General features: G+C 34.8%; 2 protein-coding genes across 6 annotated transcripts in view; both read right to left on the reverse strand.

Moving 5' to 3' along the window:
- The window catches only part of F13B (coagulation factor XIII B chain), a 32780-nt gene extending 25892 nt beyond the window's left edge, over positions 1–6888 (reverse strand). For 2 of the 3 annotated variants that reach the window (XM_032319050.1, XM_032319054.1), the window contains exons 1-3: positions 6783–6888; positions 2989–3189; positions 833–1018 (exon numbers count right to left, since the gene is read on the reverse strand). In XM_032319050.1, coding sequence (XP_032174941.1) covers positions 833–1018; positions 2989–3189; positions 6783–6846 — 451 coding nt within the window. In that variant the 5' untranslated portion in view covers positions 6847–6888. Of the gene's footprint in view, positions 1–832; positions 1019–2988; positions 3190–3663; positions 3797–6782 lie in introns of all 3 variants that reach the window. The other variant, XM_032319053.1, reaches the window with a different exon arrangement.
- Positions 6889–19631: 12743 nt separating this feature from the next.
- ASPM (assembly factor for spindle microtubules) overlaps positions 19632–20863 on the reverse strand; it is a 63133-nt gene continuing 61901 nt past the window's right edge. For all 3 annotated transcript variants that reach the window (XM_032317746.1, XM_032317747.1, XM_032317745.1), the window contains exon 28: positions 19632–20792. In XM_032317746.1, the coding sequence (XP_032173637.1) occupies positions 20690–20792 (103 nt within the window). In that variant the 3' untranslated portion in view covers positions 19632–20689. The remainder of the gene's footprint in view (positions 20793–20863) is intronic.

Raw genomic sequence — 20863 nt, forward strand, 5'->3', positions numbered from 1 at the left:
GATGAAGAAGAAATAATGGTGATGGTTATACAACATTGTGAATGTACTGAAGGCTCCTGAATTGTACACTTAAAAATAGTTAAAATTTCATGTTATGTATATTTTATTGCAATAAAAAAAAAAAGATCAGGGGTTGCCAACGGTTGGCAGAAGGAAAAATGGGTGAACAGGTGGAACACAAAGGATTCATGGGCATTGAAACTATTCTGTATGATATCTCAGTGGTAGACACATGTTATTATACATTGGACAGAATCCACAGCATGTATAACACAAAGAATGAACCCTAAAGTATGAACTTTGGTTAATGCAGCAAATATACCACACTACATGCAAAATGTTAATAATAGGGGAAATCAAATGTGGCCAAGGACAGGAAGTGGTATATGGGAATTCTCTGTACTAGCTGTCCAATATTTCTGCAAATCTAAGACTGCTCTAAAAATAAGTGTATTGATATTAAAAAAAACTAAGTAAGAACTAGTAGAGTAGGTGAATTGAAGGAGTTGGGAACTCGTGGATGGAAACACCTAACATTTAAGAAAAACAATATGATATGAGCTTCTTGCCTTTACAGACATACAAAAAATCAATTACATTAAATAAAAATGACTATCAATATAAGAAAGTACTAGTTTTTTTAATCTTTATCTTTAGTTTTAGGAAATGATTCTTTTTTTTGTAGCACAAAATTTTTTAATAATAAGCATTATGACAAAAATATGTCCTCATAATTGTTAGAAATATATGTAAAAAAACTATGAATTAGCCTAAAAAAAAGGCAATCTGAATCAATTTTACTCGATTTAGGAAATGATTCTTAAACACATACCATGTTCCTTCCTACAGGTAGGTTGAGAAGACCATCCATCAGCAAGACATTGAACTACTTCTTCATCCTTTCCTCCAGTGGTTTTATATCCTGAATTACAACTATAACGCATGTTCTCTTGAATTTTGTACATTAATTTTACATCAGAGATGTAACCATTTCTCAACTCAGGCTTAACGCATTTTTCTATGGGGAAAAAAAAACTTTGCTTAATTTGGTGAAATTAAACTTGTCTTTTACTTGTAAAACTAAGGCAAAAGTTTAATATTTTTCTTGGAATTTAAAGGACAGAGAAAAAAATTCACTCCAGAATTCCTTGATTTGATTTAATTTTGGAATTATCCTGCGTATTCTAAATCAAATTTCTTAAAAAACTGATTCAACTTGACAATGACATTCTTTGTATTTATTAACTTCAGTTCTTATTGTGACTCCCACCCCTATAACATCTACTTTTAGAAAACATAATAGAACTCTTCTCCTAATTGTCATTAATGACAAATAGAAGGAATTTCATTTGGGTTGACTTCCTAATATTTAAAATCTACTGTGTTTGACAAGTTTCAACACCATGTAACAAAAGCACACACCTAACTTATGGGTCCTTAAATAAGTCTGCAGATACCTTAAGATGAAAACTACGTTCATTTTTTTTAACTCAGCAAATGATCACCTAGCTGTACAGTAAGTCTGTGTAGCCTATCCCCAGTCAGTCCGTGTAGACCGTGACTGAATCATAGACCTGTTACTCAAAACCTTTGAGTTTGCAGTTATTTTTTTTAGCAGATGCTTGCAACCGTGTTGTGTTAGATAATAAATATACCTCAGCACTGAATGAGCTCAGTAATTTTTTTAAGCCCTACTATTAGAAGCCAAGAAATATATATGGATTACCTCAGTGAAGCAGGTCTATGCCCACTTTATAGATGAGAAGCTTAGGCTCACAATGTTCTCTCCCCAGTGAGGGAGCATAATTCAAATACAGGCAGGTTAACTGCAGAGGTTCTATCTTAACGATTAGACTACGTGCTAAACCTGAGCTCTTCTTTCTGGTTCCGATTTCAAAGCTCCTGCTAATGTTTCATTTATTTTTAAACTCTATATATTAATCAATCTTTCTTTCTCTCTTCCTTTCTTTCTTTCTTACTCTCTTTCTTTCTGTGGTCTATTTAATACTAAAAGTGCAATGCTTAAATTTATGGTCTGTTCTCCAGTCATGGGAAGGATAATTATCCTACATGGATATGCTCACTATACATACCAAGCACCATCATACTCATTTCCTCTTCGAAATGAAAAGCAGGCCCAACTGAAACCTCTACTCTGTAAAACAGAGCTTAGAGAGTCCTTTCTTTGTTCAAGAGAGGTCAGCTGATCTAATGGAAGCCCATTAATAGTTTGCCTATAGGGTAGCCTGGCATGAAATAATGAGATGAACCAATCAGATTTCTTTTTTCTAAATTTGAACTCAAAATTCAGAAAACACATTTTTCTGAATCTATGGGAAAAGGAGTTGGCACACAAAGAAGAGAGAAGTTTTTCAAAGGATAAAACACTAGAGGAACAATCGTATTCTTCCTAAGTCCGGTGTCAAGCATTTTTCTGGCTTCCTATGCACTATTATCTGTATAAGTTCCTCATTCCTTAAAGTAACTCATTTGCATCTGTTTCTTACAGTATTATAATACCATTTTCAGTAAGTATCCATATTCTCTTTACAGGCACTCTAAAGAACAAAGACAATAACATTTTATTTATTTATTTATTTATTTTTAAAAGATTTTTATTTATTTATTTGACAGAGGGAGATCCCAAGTAGGCAGAGAGACAGGCAGAGAGAGAGGAGGAAGCAGGCTCCCTGCGGAGCAGAGAGCCCGATGCGGGGCTCGATCCCAGGACCCTGGGAATCATGACCTGAGCCGAAGGCAGAGGCTTTAATCCACTGAGCCACCCAGGCTCCCCGACAATAACATTTTAATAAGAAATACTATATACAGAATTTCAGAATATGCCTTCATTTTGTAAAAGAAAGAATGGGTCGGTAATTTCTTCTTATCTACCAAAAGGTTTCACCACCCACCAGATTTTCTTGGACCTTTATGAATTGCTCTCCTTAAATATTATAAATACTTTGTGGACATAACCCACACACTCACTGTAGCAACATGGTTCTGGAGACCAGCCCTCTCGGGTACATGTGACTTCTGCCTCTTGTTTCCCAGTTTCAGTTGTATAACCAGCCAAGCAGGAAAACAACAGTTTTTCATTTATTTTCATTGGAAAGTAATAGCTTTTAAAAGAATAGTAATAGTAGGCAATCCTTCCATTTTCCACACTAGGAAGACCACAGGGTTTCTCTGAAATGAGTAAATATCAAGCTGAAAACAGAAAGGTATATCTAAAACCATAGGATGTGTGATCAAATGGCAGCAAATTTTAAAGTTCAAAGTGTTTGAAGCCACCTGGACCAGTACTTATTTTTATTACCTCACTTTTTAAGGGACTTCTGTGGCAATGTTTTTCAATCAGAATTAATCTACTAGCAACCCCAATAACCAATTGTCAGAATAAAACTGGTCAAGCCACTTCCTCAGGGAAGCTTTCCATAACTTTCCTCAGGGAAGCTTTCCATAACTTTGTAAAAATTTCTATTTCTAATAGAAATATAATGCAAGCCACATATGTAATTTTAAATTTTCTAGTAGTCACATTAATAAAAGGAACAGTTGAAGTTAATTTTAATAATAGATTTTATTTAACCCATTAAAATATTAAGAAGGTTTTTCTTTTTTTTTTCTTACTAGTCTGAACTTGAGTATATTTATACTTACAGCACTCCCAACTTGGACTAACCACATTTCAATAGCTGTATGCAGCTAGTGGCCACCATATTGGACCGCTGAGTTTAGAGTAGATGAAGTTCCACTTAAGATATGCAAACCCACAAAATTTTAAAATGAATGGCTTTTTTTTTAAAAAAGAAAAAGACAGACAACTAATTAAAAAATAAATAAAAGACTTCAGCAAGAGCTTTACAAAACAGGAAATATATGTGGTCACAGACTTTATAAAAAGTACTCAGCTTTCTTTGGCAATATTAAAGCAGAATATACACGTACTATTTTTTAAAAAGCACTCATCCCTTATGAACACTGATGCAAAGGTTCTCAGCAAAACACTAGCAAACAGAATTCAGCAGCATATTAAAAGGACCAATGAGCAAGTAGATTTTGTCCCTGGAATGCAAGGATGGTTCAACATGTGAAAACTGGTCAATGGTATACATCACATCAATAAAATGAAAGAAGGAATAAAAGTATTCTTCTGTCCACCCAACAACATGTAAAAGAATGTTCATATCAGCACTATTTATGTAGTTCCAAACTGGAAACAAGCCAAATGCCCATTCATGGAAGAAAAGATAAACACATTTTAGACATGCATTCAGTGGAATATTACACAACAATACAATGCTGAATGTCATGCAGCAGTGGTGAATGTTCGATAGTGAATCTCACAAACATATTATTCAGTAAAAGAAGCCTGTCACACGTAAGTAAACATTACATGTACTGACATACATTTTTATTGAGGTATAATTGATGTATAACATTTTATTAGTTTGGGTATACAGCACAATGATTTCACGTATATATTTGCACATATTGCAAAATCATCTCACAATAAATCTAGCTAACATCTGTCACCACACACTTATAATTTTTTTTCCTTGTGATGAACACTTTTAGGATCTGCTCTCTTAGCAACTTTTAAATAGACAATACAGTTTTGTTAACACACATGTGAACACATACAGGGAAAATTGTGACAAAGAAATAAGGTGATTATAGGATACATTCATTAAGAGTTATTTGTGGTTAGAAGGAAATTAGAAGTAATGATATGTCCATCACAAGGAAGATAGAAAAGTAAAATATATGAAACACTATGCACAGTTAAAAGCAAGAGAATAGATTCAGCAACACGGGAATATATTTAAAAGGTAGCAAGTAAAACAAAACAGTAAGGAGATCAAACTGATGGCAAGCTTTCATTTATGTGACTATAAAGCACATACACAAACAAGACATAGTTCAGAAAGATAGTTACATATATATGAATATGTCAAATACACAACAGTGACTCCCAGTTTGGTGCTAGGGGAAATGGAATTCAGGGTCAGGGATATAGGGAGGAAATGTATAAATAAAGCAAAAGTGGAACATTTCATAGGCCAATGATGATTGAATGTTATAAAATGAGAGGTACCATTAATTCAATTCTTGCCCCTAGTGTTCCTAATGGGGTGAGGGAAAGCATGGAAATATGAGATTATGGTTAGCTTTTTTGTCTGTTTGTTTGAGTAAAAGGAGATTATAATCATATAATAACTAGGAAATTATCTGGAAAACGCAATGTCTTCTATTTAAAATATTTTATTTAATTGTCAGAGAGAGAGAGAGCACAAGTAGGAGGCATGGCAAGCAGAGGAGAAACAGGCTCCCCGCTGAGCAAGGAGCCCGATATGGGACTCCATCCCAGGACCCTGGGACCATGACTGAGCTGGAGGTAGATGCTTAACCAGCTGAGCCACCCGGGCATCCTGCAGAAAATGTAATATCTTCGTGGTATATAGATGTAGAGAACTATATCAGCTGATTTTTCCCTATTTAGAAAAATAAAACCAAAGGAAATAATTCATGCAAAAGTTATCTTATTGTAGAATTGAATGTATCAAATAAGATGAATTCTATTTATTTCACTTTCATAATTTTAACTGCAGACACTTTTTTGGTAGGAAATTTATAGTAAACTATTACCTAAAAGGCAATTATAGGGACACCGGGGTGGCTCAGTTGGTTAAGCGGCTGCCTTTGGCTCAGGTCGTGATCCTGGCATCCTGGTATGGAGTCCCACATCGGGCTCCTTGCTCGGCAGGGAGCCTACTTCTCCCTCTGCCTCTGCTGCCACTCTGCCTGCCTGTGTTCCCTCTCTCTCTGACAAATAAATAAATAAAATCTTAAAAAAAAATAAAAGGCAATTATAATTCATAGGATATTTTATCTCAACAAATTTCCAAAAGTGTTTATTTTAGAAAAGTCTTATTGCTGTGTGGTTTCCTCATTTGTATATTTACTCTTGCTGACACCTAATTATCCTTTCTTGTTTCTTATCTCTACAGCCTAATAACACTACTAACTATTCCTAAATAACCCACACTTGCACATTGCCTGTCTCACTCAACTTATTCACACACCAGGCAATCTGGCTATAAAGATTTCTAAGAGTTAAGAAGTCCGCGTGTACTAATTTGTCTGCACAGTCCTAACTTATACTGTTGTCTCATATAACTATTAATAGAGTTCCATTTCATCCTCAAAAGTTTATCTGCATAATCAATTATACAGTCTTCCTCCTAATCACTACAAAATTTCAACCACTGAATAAATTAGGATAAAAATCAAAGGGTAAAGATTCCAAAATCTTGATGATTCTTGGATATTTCTTTTTCAAATTTCCAACACTAAGCTCTCACTTTATGAACAGAGAATTAAAATTGTACAAGCTATGCAGCATTAGGAATAAATTCTAGTATGAAATTAGAATTAAGGTTAACATACGACTTCTACTCAGTGGTACTGTTAGACTGAAAACCCTTCCAAGTTTTTAGATTCCTCATCTCCTATGCCACAAAACCTAGAGATACAAAGCTGTTTTCTTCTTTTTTGTCTTGTGTTGTTTTTCTAAGTTTGTCATTATAAGAATAATTTACTAGTTATGCCCAAAGGAAAAAAAATCTGCCTAAATATTTATAATAATTATAAGAAGTATGCTTTTTATAAAGTTGATATGCAAATGAAAGACTATTAATAAAAGTTCAAGTTAAATGAATTTTAGAATTTCCCTTTATAATTTTTAGAGAATAAAGATTATGAAAAATTAATTTTACCTTCTGCATAGAGTTCTCCTGAGATGATTAATATGATGATAAAAACCAACTCTTTCATCCTCATTGTCAATGGTGTGCCCAACAAAGGTTTTAACAATTCTAAAGTACTATGGACTCATAAGTACACAATACTTTGCCTGAAGAAAAAGTTAATTATTGACAACATCTGTCAAAGTGTCTTTGTAACAAAACTTTTATTTCATTTAAAATATTTTCAAATAATACTAAAATAACATGACTATGTTAATTGACAATACTTTTCATGCCAGAGTCCAATAAAAATGTGATAACTTGTAAGGGCAACAATAGCAGCAGCACAAATCATTAACTCAGACTGCATAAAATCAAGGTAAATTTTCAACTTCAATTCCCTATTGTAAGTCCATGGAGTAAAGTTCACCTGTGGCCATTGATTTGTTTGCCACCATTGATCAAATGGAGAGATGAACTTAGAAACATGAGATAATGGATACCTCATGTTAAAACACAGTGTTGTCTCGGTTACAGTTCTTAAAGAGAAAAATGACCTACTTGTCTCAAGCAATGATAAAACTATATTATTGATAGTAATGTCTAATGTTTAGTGTTTGTGATCTGTGGTGGGTGATGAAATCAGCACTGTGCTATATTATCATTCATGTTGAAAATGTTTTGAATGACCACTATATACCAGGTCATGCTCTAATCTTGGGTATACAGCAGTGGAAAAAAAGTTTAAAATTACTGTCCTCATGGAGTTTAAATTCTAACGGGTTTTAATTTAAACTATAAAATAATCTAGTGAGGTGAGAGCTATTACTATTTTCATTTTGTAACTTTTTATTAACATAAAATATATTCAGAGAAAAGTACACATGCCATAGTAGCACAGAACAATGCATCCTTACCGGGTGTACACAACTCACAATAAGAAACAGAATAGACCAAAATCTCATAGGTTGTGAATTGAGTCCCACATCTGGGCTCATTGTTTCATGAGGAGTCTGCTGTAATACTCTCTTCCCCTCCCCCACCTCCCCACCAGCACCCCTGTAAGCTCGCTCTCTCTCTTTTTCCTCTCTCTGTAGCCATGGTATTTTATAATGCTCCTTTGGTTTAATTTTTAACCAATGAATATAAAATAAATCCTTGTGAACAGTGTCAGGTAAGTACACAACCTCATTTTTTAAAAAAAGATTTTATTTGAGAGCGCACGCCCAGATGCGCGCTCGCAGTTGTGGGGGAGGGGCAGAGAGAAAGAGACAAGCAGACCCCCACACTGAGCAGGAGCTGGATTCAGGCTCAATCCCAGGACCTTGGGATCCTGACCTGAGCTGAAGGCAGGTGTTTAACTGACTGAGCCACCCAGGTGCCCCACAACCTCATTTTTTCCCAGAGAGTTGCCATGTTCCAATTACTTATCAAATAATTCATGTTTTTTGCCACTGATCTGAATTTCCACCTTTCTTATATGCTAACCTCTTATATGCTTCAGCATCTACTCATGTTTTTTAGTACTATACTTTCAGCTACCCTAGCTATAGAACATATACGAGCATTTAATAAATGCAGTCCTTACACTGTAGTCTTCCTTTGCAGAAATTTCCTGTCTGGTGCTGCTTGCTTATTTACTGTTGATGTACTACGGGTTGAGAGGAAGACTTTGGAGTAACTCAGCTCTGTCTTATAATCTCAATATCCAGATTGTGACTTTGGAAAATGAGAACTCTTTTGTACCTACATTTCTACATTTCTAAAATAATGATAAAAATAGTAGCTACCTCAAGCATGTTGTGGAAATTCTGCTGAGGATAATTTAGTACTCCACATTTTGCTGATCCCTAAAAGAGGTCGTTATTAAAAAATGGGTTTAGAACAAAATCTTAAGCCACATTTCATATATATTCCAAGGAAGTATATCTCAATTCAGGCGGAAAAGGGGGTAATAATACATTTAGTGGAAAAAATAAAAGATAATAAAGGTGAACTTATAGATGTGTCATTCTTTCTAATTCTCTTCCTTCTTTTTTCCTTCATTATCTCTCAAACTCATCTGTCAATAACAAAACTCTAAAATCTCTCTACTTCATATAGTATAAGTTATTTATATAACTGAGTATATTCTGTGAACTATATACATACTTGACAAAATACCATTTCTATCCAACATTTTTCCAAAATCGGCATATTAGGGGTAAACAATGAAAAGTTTGACTCACGTCTCTTATTTTTATCTCCTGTAACGTTTGCTTAATGCATGCCGAAGTACACTTCCAAGACTTTAGGACACCATGGTTCTTGTACCAACCTAGATTTTACCCAGTAGAGGCATGCTCAGAAAAAAACAGATGTCAAAAGTGAATGTCATAGAGCAGAAGCCACATTTATGTTGGTTCTACCATTTTGCCCAATTTGAACAGTCCTGGGAGAACATGGCCTTAGTGAAACTGCTGCAGCAGAAGCCCGAGACTGTTGTGTCTCCCTTCATGGATGTCAAGGGACAAGTTATGAGTATTTACTATAGATAGCAAATACAGTAAATGTGGTATGGTCCTGAGCCCAGCATTGTGAGGTGTCTTCCTGATTCAGCTTCAAGATCATGACAGCAACAGCAGATGCCCAGGCCGGTTTTGTAGTGTGCAACTAGGAGTACTGGGAGCATATAGACATGTGGGGCAACATCAAAAAGGATATCATACATTTAATTGGAGCCCCAGTGTAGAACACTGATAGAAATTAAGGGAAAGGGAAAATCTTGATAATATTACGAGGAAAAAAAACCCTACATTACTTTCAAACAAGCAATAATAGGACTGATAAACTTCTTAATGTAAGTGATAAAAACAAGGAGAAAGTGGAATAACATCTTTAATTGTTATATGAAAATTACTGCCTATCTAGAATGCTATAACTACTAAAATTGTTTTCAAAAATAAAAGTGTTTTCAAGTAAATAAAAATGTAAAGAGTATGTTAATAGTAGAACTCCACTCAAAGAATAGCTAAATGCAGTGCTGTAGACTAAAGGAAAATGAAACATGAAAATTCAGGAAGGAAATAAGAGCAAAGAATATGGGGTAGGGTCAGGAGCTTAGGTCTGTGGGTAAATATAAGAGAATATTAACTACACAAAAGAAAAGCAATAATGCTTACATGACAAAAAAAAAATAGAATTAAAATACTTGGCATCAATAATGCAAAAGCCAGGAGTGAAGAAATGGACTCAATGTGCTCTATGTTTCTAGAACTCTCAAGGAAATTGTAGAAGTAATAATGCCTACTTAATTATCAACCTCAAGTTTCAGTACTAAAATTTCTAGGTTAATCACTGCAGAGTAATGTTAAAAAAATGTGTAACTAACAGATTAAAGGGATAAAAGTAATCACAAAAAACTCACACTTGATTATCCTAATTAAAGATAATAAAGTAGAAAAGAAGGAACAAAAACTGGTCAGTCAGATTTCTGCTTATGATCCAGATGGAATAATAGGAACTGGATATACCCCCACCCCACCTGAAACAACATAAAAAGAAAGAAAGAAAGAAAGAAAAGACAAAAAAGACAAAATTTTAAAAACAATAGTTTTTAAGACATTGGAGATTAGGCAATGAAATGAGCCCTTGATCATCCCAGCCTACTGCCTGAGGGTTTCCTGCCACGCCTAGATAGTATGGTGGTCTTCCTGAGGTGAGGAGATGGAGCTGAGAATTATGAAACCAGAGCAGGTAGGATTCAGAGTGCAAGTACAGGAGAGAAGAGAACTGTACAGACAGATCTGCAGAGCTCCTGCATTAGGTTTTTAGTTTAGCACTGACCAGAACATCCAAATGAAAAACATATCAGAAGCCAAGGAAGGAATCATCTGAGGGGATTAAAGGGAAGAATGCCTGGAGTTCACTTGGAATTGGGGAGAATTCCTGTTCTCACAAGTCAGAGTGCATCTCTTCATGATTTACATGGCATTAATAGGGCTCTGAGGTTTTTACCTCAGCAGCAGGGGAAAAACTGGTCTTGCAGCAGAGTTTAAAGCAAGAGCTTGCAGCAGCAGAGCTTAAAGCAAGACCAGATAAGATCAGTTTCCAGGTAAACCAACTGAATTCCAGAACAAATTCAAAAGTATTAGAAGAGTACAAAATTATCCAATACATCAAAGATGTAAAATTCACAATGTCCCCAACAGAGAGAATGCAGAGAAAAGAAAATAATATTTGAAGAAATAATAGCTGAACATTTTCCAAATTTGATGGAAACTATAAGAACATAGATCAAAGACGATCAAACACTACAAAAAAGAAGCATAAAGAAAATTTCAGCTAAGCACAACATAACTGAATTGCTTAAACCTAGAGATAGAAAATTTAAAAGCACTCAGAAGAAAAACACCCCAGAGAAACAAAAACAAGAAGAGAGTAAACTTTTTGTCAGAAACACTACAAGCCAGAAAGCAGTTGAAGCAACTTCTTTAAGTATAAGAAAAAAAAAAAAAAAGAAAGAAAAGAAAAAGAATAAAGGAATAAGGAAAATCTGCAACCTAGAACTCTATGCCCAGTAAAAATACTTTAAAAAAATGAGAACGAAAGAATAGATAAGCAAAAAGACTTTTTCAGACATATAAGAATATAGTGATATTCTTCACTAACAGGACTGCATGTTGAACCATATTAAAGGAATTCCTTCAGGCACAAGGAAAATGATGCCAGATGGAAATCTGGATCTACATAAAAACTGAAAAGCACCTTAAAATAGCACCTGTAAGTTTAAAGATATTTAGATTATTTAAATCTTTTAAAAAGATATCTGATGGTTTAATGCAAAAATGATGAAAATAATAACAATTTATTGTAGGTCTATAACATACTAAAAGTAAAATGTTGACAATAGCACAAAAGTTAGGAAGGCAGAACTGTAGTACATTATAAGGTCTTTCTTTATACTATATGTGAACTGGTATAATATCTACAGATGGATTGTGATATGTTGAAGATATTTACTAAAAACCTGGAAGTAACCAAACAAACATAACAAAGACTTACAGGTAATAGCCCCCCAAAGTGGAAAAGTTGGAATCAATAAGAGAAGAAGAAAAGAAGCAGCAGCAGTAGCAGCAGCAGCTATTTAATTAATACAAAACAGGTCAGAAAACAAGAAAAAGATGATTATGGGGGAAGCAGATGGGATGAAACAAAAATAAACAGCAAGAGGACAGATTTAAACTCAGCCATCTCAGTGTTCACATTAACTATAAAAAGCCTAGATATCCAAATTAAAAGGCAGAGATGGGCTTATTGGATTAAAATATAAAGGCCCAACTCTATGCATTCAAAAAGAAACCCATTTTACACATCTATACATATAGGTTAAAAGTAAAATATGGATAGATATACCATACCATAGTGGGCTGTATGGTGGCCCCCAGAAGATGTGTCTATAGTGTAATCCCTGCAGCTTATGAATGTGACCCTTTTTTCCAAAAAAATTTCTAATTACATTGCAGGTATAATTAAGTTGAGAATCTTGAGATTCTTCTGGATTAGCACAGCAGGCCCTAAATCAAATGACAAATGTCCTGTAAGAGCGGGGAAGAGGGAAATTATACAGAAGAGAAGAAACTGTGACTCCGAAAGTTGCAGAGATTAATGTGGCCAGAAGCTAAGGCACCTCTGGAACCCAGACACTGGAAAAATCAAGAACAGATTCTTTCCCAGAGTCCTCAAGAGAGAGTGCAGCCCTGCCAGCACCTTGGTTTCAGATGAATGGTCTCCAAAACTGTGAAAGAATACATTTCTGCTGTTTTAAATCAGAAATTTTGTAGTAATTGTTACAGAAGCTCTATGAAACTAATATACATGTTAACAGTGATTTTAAAAAAAAGAACTGGAATATAGAACATTGTAAATGTAGCCAACTCCAACAAACTTAAAATGATCAAAATGTTAAGTTTTATGATATGTGTATTTTAACACAAATATTTTTAAAATTTAAGAGAGAGAGGTAGAATAGGAGTTGCTATATTAAGTCAAATAAAATGGATTTTAGAACAAAGAATATTACCAAGGTTAAAGAAGTTAATTCCACAATTATAGAGTGATCAATTTATCAAGACAACATGATCATCCTAAAGATTTCTAAACTAATAGCAGAGCTTGAAAATATATGTGGTCTAATCAGTTTTTGTTTTTTGACTCATGGGGAAATAGACAAATTCACAATTTATAGTCCAAGGTTTTACTAATCATCTCTCAATAACTGACACAAGTAGACAGAAAACTAGTAAGTATACCAAAGTCTTGAACAACACTATCAACCAATTTGATTTACTTGATATTTGTAGCACCCTCTAAATGATGGCAGGATAGACATTCTTTTCACGTGCACATAAAATATTTATCAAACAGACCATTTTCTGGGCCATAAAGCAAGCCTCAGTCAATTTAAAAGAAGTCGTCATAAAAAATGCTAGAGTGGGATTAAGTTATTAACCTCTAACAATGATATCCAGAAAATTTGCAAGTATTTGTTATTTAAACACATCTGTAGGGATGCCTGGGTGGCTCAGTTGGTTAAGCCCCTGCCTTTGGCTCAGGTCATGATCTCAGGTTGTTGGGATGGAGCCCCACATCAGACTCTCCACTTAGCGGCAAATCAGCTTCTCCCTCTACCTCTGTGATCTCTCTCACTTTCACTCTCTCAAATATGTAAATAAAATATTTTTAAAAAAATAAACACATCTGTAAATAATCCATGGGTCAAACAACAAGAGATCAAAAGAGGAAGTATTTTAAAGTAAATGGAAATGAGAAACATCGTATCAAAATTTGTGAGACACAGAAAAAGCAATACTGAGAGGTAAATCTAAAGCACTGACTACTTATCTTAGAAAATAAGGATTTCAAAACAATGACTCACCTTCTACTTCAAGAACTAGAAAATGGGGCACCTGGTTGGCTCAGTTAGTTAAGCGTCTTCCTTCAGCCCAGGTCATGATCTCCGAGTCCTAGGATCAGGCCCCACATCATCTGGCTCCTTACTCAGCAGGGAATCTCCCTCTGCTACTCGCTCTGCTTGTGGTCTCTCTCTCTCTCTCAAATAAATAAATAAAATCTTTTTTAAAAAAAGAATTAGAAAATGAAGACCAAATGCAATTGCAAGTAAACAGGAGAAATTAATAACTGATCTAAATTTCATATGAAGATGCAAAGGATTTAGAATAGTCAAAGCTATTTTGAAAAAGAACTTGGAGAACTTAAACTACTTGATTTCAAGCTTTATTATAAAGCTACAGTAATCAATAGCATAATATTGGCAAGAGAATAAACAGTTCAGTGGAAAAGAAAATAATTCAGAAAGAAACCAATGTGTATATGGTTAACTGATTTTTGACAAATGCGCAAAAGCAATTAATTCAGTGGAGAAAGGATAGTTATTTCTCTAAGTGATGGAGGAATGATTAGTTATCCAGATGTAAGAAAATAAGCTTTGATCCATACTTTGTACCACAGGCAAAAAATTAATTTGAAATGGCTCAAAAAAAAATACAACAAACAAAGATGACATGAGTTCTAGCAGAAAAACAGTGGAAAATCTTTGTAACCTTGAGTTAAGTAATGAGCTTTTAGATGCAACACTATAAGAATAATGAATAAAAGAAATAAATTGAAAAAAAAATTTCACTAAATTTCACCAAAATTAAGAAGTTCCAGTCTTCAAAAGACTGTTATGAGAATAAAAAGACAAGTAACAGACAAGGAGAAAATATCTGCAAATCATTTATCTGGTAAAAGACTTCTATCCAGAAAAAGCATTCTCAAAACTTAGGAAAACAACCCAGTTTTTAAAAGTAGACAAAGACTTGGGGTGCCTGGGTGGCTCCATTGGTTAAGTGACTGACTTGGTTTCAGCTCAGATCATGGTCTCATGGATCCTGGGATGGAATCCCAGGTCAGGCTCTGCGCTCAGCAGGGGTATTCTTGAAAGAGTCCCTCCCTCTTTGACTCTTTCCTCCACTTACTGGTGTTCTCTAAAATAATAATAAATCTTTTTAAAAAAGTAGACAAACACTTGAACAGGCTCTTCATCAGACATATGGATGGCAAAAGAACACATGAAAAGATGTTCAACATCATTATAATTAGAGACATGTAAATGAAAACACAATGACCCTACTCATCCATATAGAATTTTTAAAATTATGTTTGACCATACCAAGTGTTCCTGAAGATGTTACTAATGTATAATTATGCAAAGAAACATATTGGGTAGACATATTGCATTGCTTTACACCCTCAGAGCACTGGTCTCATAAACCAGGAGGAGAAAAGATGTGAGGAGCTGACAAAGTCAATTACGTGAACTTGTTCACACATTCGATATGATATAAAGAGCCAAGAGGAGACTCTAAAGCATTTAGAACCAGAGGTGAAAATGAGAATGAGGGTGATGGATGGAGTTATAACACTTTCTCTTTTTTTGTTCCTCACAACAATTTCTTTTCTGTTGACTGATTTAGTTGTCTCAAGACCAGCACAGCACTGCTGTGTACTAGTGGAGCACACTGTCAATGCACAAGACGTCACATCCACACCATTAAATTTGACAGAACGTGCTCCTAAAGGAACATCAGAGTCATCACACCTTTCCCTGATGTGGCCAAATTAGGGGTGAATGCAGTCCCATTACTAAGCAGCAAGGGCAGTCCTATAATTCTTTATCTGTCATGTCTAACACATCTCCCTGGGAAAAGGACAAATGGGAGGCCATGGTAAGATTGATGTTACTGTCTGCTTTAAGTTAAGGGTAATTAGAAAAGCTGAGCCAGGGGATGGAGGTCCAGGTTAAAACTGTATGCAATAAAAGAAACAGGACATCTGGCAAATAAGAGGGTTTTACCTGAAAATCCTCTTGGCTGTCTCTCTCAGCTCTGGTCTGATGACTAATGCTAGAAGTCACTTGACCCCTTTTTCCCAGAAAAGGAAAATTGGACACAAGCTGATTGATGAGTCTGCCCAGTCTCCACTTGGACACACTGGAGACGTGACGCAACACTGTCTGTGATTTGAACACCAGTATCTGCCTGGAGACACTTTTTGGCTCATTTGTGGTCCAAATTTCCTTGATTGGTTTCCAGGTAACCTGAATTAACAGTATCCCCAAATTGCACAATATGGAGGTTGTTAAAGGGCAGACATCTTCATACTGACAGTGAGACTCTGAATCAAGATGGGTTTTCTCTGGGAAAGCTGCCTGGGTATGATGGGAAGGAGCTTGCTTCTTCTAACCCATAGTCAGTATTCTCTTTAGAGCAAATATGAACACAAAGGGAATTGAAAGGCCTTTTAGGAAAATGGCAGTGGCAATGGAATTGGAATTAGCAATGGAATTCAGATGGCCTCAAAGGAGGAGGAAGACCCTGAGCAACACTGTAAACCTATGTCTTCAGTAACACCGCGAAAGTAAATATACGATTGGACTATTCTTTGGATGTACCTTGATAAAGATCAGTCACAAAGACTGAGAGCAAGAATTTATTTCAAATATTCAAACAATGTTCGGCATGTGTGAAACTTAATGATGCGTTGGCAAAGCAAGGGCTAAGTTTTGATCAAATTCATTTTGTTTTCATTTAGATCACAATTGTAAAATTGTAAAAAATACTATTACAAATAAAAATACCACTATTACAAATAAAAAAGTGATCTGAAGTAATAGTGAAGTATTATTCATAGAATTAAAGTCTACATTCTGAAATAGGCTTCTGTAAATTTTTTAGGTAAACAAGTGTCCTTAATTTACACAAGCTTCAGAAGTTATTTTAGGTGGCCCTCTATAAACATTTCTTGAAATGAGCAAGTTTTTAGAATATTTCCTTCTTCCTTTACATAGGTTTGAGATTAAAAAAAATTTTTTTTTAATTTATTTGAGCGAGAGACAGCATGAGCAGTTGGGAGAGGGAGAAGCAGACTCCCCACTGAGCAGAGATCCTGATGCGGGGCTTGATTCCAGGACCCAGGATGGTGACCTGAGCTGAGGACAGACTTTTTTGTTGTTGTTGTTAAATTTTTAAAAATTATTTATTTATTTATTTATTTTAATAAACATATTATGTATTTTTATCCCCAGGGGTACAGGTCTGTGAATTGCCTGGTTTACACACTTCACAACACTCACCATAGCACATACCCTCCCCAATGTCCATTACCCCACCCCCTCTCCCAACCCCCCTCCCCCCAGCAACCCTCAGTTTGTTTTGTGAGATCAAGAGTCACTTATGGTTTGTCTCCCTACCAATCCCATCTTGTTTCATTGATTCTTCTTCTACCCCCTTAATCCCCCCCATGTTGCATCTCCACTTCCTCATATCAGGGAGATCCATATGATAGTTGTCTTTCTCCGACTGACTTATTTTGCTAAGCATGATACCCTCTAGTTCCATCCATGTCTTTGCAAATGGCAAGATTTCATTTCTTTTGATGGCTGCATAGTATTCCATTGTGTATATATACCACATCTTCTTTATCCATTCATCTGTTGATGGACATCTAGGTTCTTTCCATAGTTTGGCTATTGTGGACATTGCTGCTATAAACATTCGGGTGCACGTGCCCCTGTGGATCACTACGTTTGTATCTTTAGGGTAAATACCCAATAGTGCAATTGCTGGGTCATGGGGTAGTTCTATTTTCAACTTTTTAGGAACCTCCATGCTGTTTTCCAGAGTGGTTGCACCAACTTGCATTCCCACCAACAGTGTAGGAGGGTTCCCCTTTCTCCGCATCCTAGCCAGCATCTGTCATTTCCTGACTTGTTAATTTTAGCCATTCTGACTGGTATGAGGTGATAGCTCATTGTGGTTTTGATTTGTATTTCCCTGATGCTGAGTAATGTGGAGCACTTTTTCATGTGTCTGTTGGCCATCTAGATGTCTTCTTTGCAGAAATGTCTGTTCATGTCTTCAGCCCATTTCTTGATTGGATTATTTGTTCTTTGGGTGTTGAGTTTGCTAAGTTCTTTATAGATTTTGGACAGTAGCCCTTTATCTGATATGTCGTTTGCAAATATCTTCTCCCATTCTGCTGAGGACAGACTCTTAACCGACTGAGCAGGGCATCCCCATAGATTGGAAATTTTAACACACACTCAAATATAAATTGAAATATTTCTCTGCATATTTGAGAAATAAGAAGTTATAGCTAAAGTATTTTCACTGGAATTCTCCCTCTCTGTTGAGGGAGAATTATAGAACTAGAACTATAGAAGATTATTATCTCTTTCTTTATAATAAGAATAAACAACTGAACCATATAGAAGTTAAAAGCAAGTCTATTAGATGGGACACCTGGATGGCTCAGTCAGTAGAGCATACTATTTTTCTTCTTCTTCTTCTTCTTTTTTTTTTTTTTAAAGATTTTATTTATTTGAGAGAAAGGGAGTGAGAGAGAGAGCATGAGAGGGGAGAAGGTCAGAGGGAGAAGCAGACTCCCCGCAGAGTTGGGAGTCCCATGTGGGACTTTATCGGGGAACTCCAGAGTCATGACCTGAGCTGAAGGCAGTGGCTTAACCAACTGAGCCACCCAGGTGCCCTAGGGTATACTACTCTTGATCTTGTGTTAGGATTTCAAGCCATATGTTGAGGGTAGGGTTTACTTAAAAAAAAAAAAAAAAGCAAGCAAGCCTATAGCAAATTTAGCTACTAACAAAAAGCAATCCAAAAGATAGTATGTTCTTATTCAGAAAATGTAAATATACCAGGTTTTCATTACTACAGGCAAAAATTTTGTAAGTTACAAAGATAATAAACCTGGAAAAAAAATCACATATCAAGAAAAATTCAACAATTTTGAATATAGAATGCCGAATATGAATTTATTTCTCTCAAGCATGAAGCCAAAATACAGTAGGAATAACAATCTATATATTGGGTCGTACAGATAACAATTTCCAAGGGTCTAAAAGTATGTATTTTAGTTACAAAAATCATAGCTATATAACAATATTATTTATTTACACATTTAAAACTAAATTTAAAATGACACTGTATGGGCATAATGACATCTACTGGACATTTCGGTTAATAACAGTTAACAAGAAGGTTAATTTGAAACTCACTTAACTTCATGACCAATAAAATCATGTAAAATAAAATTAGATTGCAGTTAATACATTTATTTTCCTTCTTTAATATAATGTAGTATCTCTGCAGAAAATGTTACTTCTAAAGTAAAAAAGGTTTAATTACTTCTCAACCAGTCCTCCCAATCACAATCACAGACACAGACAAGCCTTTTAGCTTTTGGGTCTTAGAATCCTGATATGGATTTATCAGATAAATTCAGAGGACTGTTCTTCATATAAATATAGGATATCCATATAAATATAGGATATTACATAAAATTTATAAAAATTTAGTCTGAGGCACCTTGGTGGCTCAGTTGGCTGAGTATCGGACTTGGTTTAAGCTCAGGTCACGATCTCAGGGCCTGGGAAATAGGTTCACACTCAGTGGGGAGTCTACTTGAGATTTTCTCTCTTCCTTTCCTTCTGCCCCACCCCTCCCCTCCTGCAGTGCACGAGCATGTCTTTCTCTCTCAAATAAATAAATTTTTAAAAAATTTAGTCTGAGTTTCAACAATAGGAAATTTTTTTAACATCTGGAAGTCATATAGTATACTATAGTATATACAGCATATACCATATAGTATATAGTATAGTGCTATCATATATACAGTACACTATATAGAAATACTTTTTGGTTAGAACCATCTTAAAGGAAATTAATAACAGTAAACATTATATCCTAGTGGTATAATTTACCATTTAAATTATATATTATAATTAAATTATAATTAATTAAATTAAGTTAAATTATAGATTGCTTACACTAAGATTTTCTTAAATGAAAGAGAAAAGCAAAACACTTGGGAAAGTCAACAAAAATCATGTTTGAAAAATACTGAGTGCTGAGAATTCATAAAACACTTTATTGGAAGAAAAAAGATGGCAAAGAAATACTAAAAATTCTAATTAATTTCACTATATTCTAATACATCAAAAATGGTCTTTAGAGCTATCCTAACCAAATCTCAGCCAATTTGACTAATTAGGTTTAATCCTTATTCTGACAAATTAGTAAACTAAGTAGTTAAATGATCTCTGCATTTTTAGCTACTATTAAATCATTTAAAACAGTTAAAAACTTTTATGGCTCCCATAAGTCAACAGACTTTGGGATGCTATCCAATTTCAAACAGCCACTGGAATCACGCTTCTATAGTCCTGAAACCACACTGGTTTAGTACTGGTAATAGTGACCCAAAGCTGTTGAAAAATTTCAACACCTAATCATTATCAGGTCTATGTATGTGACTAAGTGACAAGTTTCTCTTAGAAGTAACAGCATGCTCTTTTCAGGTCAAATTATAACTCTAATCAATTCAAAGTTAAGGGTTCTTAGAATATAATGGGCTGGCTGAATCTAATTTCCCTAGAGGAGTTTACTTGCCTATCTGAATGGTCCAGTCAGAGAGTTTATAGCATTTGTGAGATTATTTTATCCTTTTGTCACTTCTAAGTGTGTTGGCAGAACTTACATTTCCAAATTTGTTTTAGAAAAATGCTTCAATTTATCTATAAAATGAGAGTGATAAGCTATTCTTTTCCTTTTGGAATATGATTTTATTTAGACTAATATTTTAAGATAAAGACATGAAGAATAGAATCGTTTTATGACATAGTATTTTCTTACATGCATAAACCCATAAAATAATAAAAGAAACAATAAAGAATATGAAAACAGTTCAGTTGTTATTACACATTTTAAAAATTTTAATACAAAATCAGATTTTAGAAGTTATACAAAAGAAAGCCAAAACCACTTTACACATTCATGATTAACTTTAATATTCCTTTTTTCTGTACATACTGAAAATGTTTACTAGTAAGGAATGCCAAGTGTGTCCATCACCATCTGAATAGCTTGTAGGGGATTTGTGATTTCTTCCATTTTATCTCTTCTCAAAACCCAGTATGGTTTAAGTCTGTGAAAAGAATAAAAACCTTGGATTAATGAAGTTCTTCTCTTAAAAGAGCTACCTTCTCTGTTTTGTCT

This window comes from Mustela erminea, chromosome 17, assembly GCF_009829155.1.
Source record: "Mustela erminea isolate mMusErm1 chromosome 17, mMusErm1.Pri, whole genome shotgun sequence".
Taxonomy (NCBI): Eukaryota; Metazoa; Chordata; class Mammalia; order Carnivora; family Mustelidae; genus Mustela; species Mustela erminea.